We start from the raw sequence: 3,129 nt of genomic DNA, 5'->3' as shown, positions 1-3,129 counted from the left end.
CGGGCCCAGCCGCTCCGCGGCACGTGGGATCCTCCCGGACCGGGGCACGAACCCACGTCCCCTGCATCGGCAGGCGGACTCTCAACCACTGCGCCACCAGGGAAGCCCAGCTTTTTCTAAGTTTTAACCCATCTGTAAAATTCCACTCCAAATCAGTAAGAACTGTTAATATGCAATGATAACAATAACAAAAAAGAAGTCGTGTCCTTGTGCTTGGCAGAATCAAAGTGTTCTCCACACCGTTAATGCTTCAATTTTTTTAAAAAACAAACAACAAAAGCAAAAATGAAAACTGAACTCACTTTCCAGTGTCTTTAGCAAGATCACACCAATCTCTTCTAACTATATCTAATCCTTTCACCTCCTGTTTGGTGACGTAATTCCCATCCAATGTTGGCTCAACAACCAGAGCAGCGTACTTCTTTTTCTTCAGCAGTAGCAGGGACTTGAAAATACCATCAATGTCTATTTCAAGTAGTTTATACAACTTATTCACTTCACTTTTCACCTGTGAAAATTTCAACCATTAATGCTAGCTTCTCAAACATCTAATAGGGAGAAGATGAACACGCTACAAATTCCCAAGAGTTCACCTAAACAAAACTAGAAGTCACATAAGACTAGAAGGCATTTTTTCAGGTTATATAGAACACGATATTATGTTTGGTATGATGCAAGAACTTTGAAAAAGCACAGGGACAAAAACAGATAAAAAGATAAACAAAGAAAGAGACAATAATATAACTATATCATCCCACTCAACCAAAAGACAAAATTGGCAGTGTCAGCCCCAGGAAATTTATGAAGATTATGAAATACTCTTTTTGGAATCTAAAAACTAAATGCGTAAGTACTTACCTTCAAACTACTGAATCAGAGATTAGATAGTTCAACAACTAGATACATGGCCAGTAAAACTTTGACTATTAAAATAATGTCTAAGATCTCCCTGTACCTCCCATAGCACCTTGACTTTAAGCAAATAACTACCTGCTGAACAAATAAATGAAACAGCCACCTGCTCTTTATTGATAGGGTCATGGCACAGACCATCACCTCTAGGGAAAATGCACAACTTTTCAAGGTCCAATGAGTACAATATGCCAAGCTTGCTCTTAAGTAAAGACTACAGTTCAAATTTCAAGCATTTTAGGGGGGAAAGGCAGGAAGCTGTTAGCTTGTAAGATGGTACCTTAGTTTTAGTTTACTGGGACAATATCTTAACATAACAAGTGCTCAAAAAGCACTTGCTAATTGTGAACTGTAATTAGGAGGCTACAAATGATTACTTGTAAATGTCCCTTTGACTTTTCAAATATATTTTAAGTACTCCTGTAAAAATTATAGATATATGCATATATGTTGGTAGGTACTTATCCATATCTATCACTGTATAAAATGCATCTCAATACTACTAGAGACATAGTTCTCCTAATGAACGACAATGTGATAGGTACTGATGTGGTCACATCTTAAACTTACTAAACTTAGACTGTTTTCAAAGGTATAACATATCCATCACTTAAGGAAAAACCAATTTCCTTTGAATTTTGCCCTCAAAACAAACAACTGGAGTAGAGGTTAAGAAATATAACAGAGGATGAAGAATCGAAGGCACTAAGTTTATTATTATTTTCAGAAGGACACAGATGTACAGAAACTGGAATTTACGAAGTTCCATGTTAGAAACAGAATTCACAAAAGCAGGTTAAAACAGATAATTTTATTAAATTATCTCACCTTGTTTCCCAATTTAAACACTTCTTCCAAACTGGTGCTATTGGTGTTGATCATAATTGAATCCGTATCTCCATAAATAACTTCAAGATTCATCTAATGAAAAGCAAACATTACAAAAGTTAACAACAAAAACACTGTGACCAACACGCACCCAGTGAAACTCAAGACTTTCCATACTATAGAAACTACAGGCTCTGGATAATTTTTCAAGAGTTTACGTTTCTTCTTAACCATATTGTCACTGCACAATCAAAGACTAAGCCCCAATAAACCAGAAAGGCGAGCACTGCCACATTAAGAAAATCTCCCTAATTTTCTTATAACAGAGAGTGGAGTGGCAGGGGAAGTATCTAGTTTCAAAAAGATAAGAGACTAGGAAAGGGGGGTCTATATATACCCACTGTCCCACATGCTCAGTGGTCATGGCAATTTATGAAGCAGAAACAAAATGGGTTTTTTCAATTCAGGGGCACAAATCCATATTAAATTCTTAACAGTTTCAAACAGTATTTAGTAGAATATGAAGTGTCAAAAAAATCAGTCATAACAAACAACACTAGAACACATACAGTATAAAGGCCTGGAAGTAAGCTCTAATTAGCACTGTTACTAATTTGCTAGAAACACTCACATACAGGCTTCAAGCAGCGGCTAGATCATATCAGTGTTAGTAAAAGAAAAAGGCTATAATCCATTAGGAGGGATTATAAACATAAACTAGGCATCCTAAGAAGCCATTTCCAGTCTGGGTTACAATTTTCCTTGAATACAAAAACGTCACCAGGTATGATATCTAAGAATCACTGTATGATGAAAATGCTCAGCATTACCTTCTGTACCATCTCTTTTGTATGCATCAAAATCTAAATGAAATAAAAAAGTCAAGATTAATGCATTATATAATTACAAAAACCTAAATATATGCTGACAGAGATAGGTAACCCAATTATTTGTCATTCCCATATATTTTTAAAGCTCTTGATGGTTTTCGAACTACAACCCTCAAAACAACATCATCAACGTAATCTAAAAATCAGTTTGCCTCTACACTGACTCTCAGACAGAGATACGTGAGCAGATTTGCTGTAAAGATCTATGTAAGATCTATGTAAGCAGATCTACGTAAAGATCTATCTTTAATAAATATGAATAAAATATCCTGTTATAATATGGCATAAAGGCAAACTATTCTTGCTATCAATATTTAAATAGAACTACATGGCTAAAAAAAGAGCTTGACCAAGCATTTCAAATCTAGCAATTCTTAGGGTATTCAGGATCTTAATTTAAAAAGTTAGGGGCTTCCCCGGTGGCGCAGCGGTTGAGAGTCCGCCTGCCGATGCAGGGGACGCGGGTTCGTGCCCCGGTCCGGGAGGATCCCACGTGCCG

General features: G+C 36.7%; 1 protein-coding gene across 4 annotated transcripts in view; it reads right to left on the bottom strand.

Annotated features, from left to right (window-relative positions):
* POLA1 (DNA polymerase alpha 1, catalytic subunit) overlaps window positions 1-3,129 on the bottom strand; it is a 299,996-nt gene that overhangs the window by 179,929 nt on the left and 116,938 nt on the right. For all 4 annotated transcript variants that reach the window (XM_007107041.4, XM_007107040.4, XM_028482923.2 and 1 more), the window contains 3 exons: window positions 2,571-2,603; window positions 1,741-1,833; window positions 303-508 (listed from right to left, as the gene is read on the bottom strand). In XM_007107041.4, the coding sequence (XP_007107103.2) occupies window positions 303-508; window positions 1,741-1,833; window positions 2,571-2,603 (332 nt within the window). The remainder of the gene's footprint in view (window positions 1-302; window positions 509-1,740; window positions 1,834-2,570; window positions 2,604-3,129) is intronic.

The sequence above is a fragment of the Physeter macrocephalus genome, chromosome 21 (genome assembly GCF_002837175.3).
Source record: "Physeter macrocephalus isolate SW-GA chromosome 21, ASM283717v5, whole genome shotgun sequence".
In the NCBI taxonomy this organism is placed as follows: domain Eukaryota; kingdom Metazoa; phylum Chordata; class Mammalia; order Artiodactyla; family Physeteridae; genus Physeter; species Physeter macrocephalus.
The sequence above is the reverse complement of the archived record's forward strand: the minus strand, read 5'-3'. Positions and strand labels throughout refer to the sequence as shown.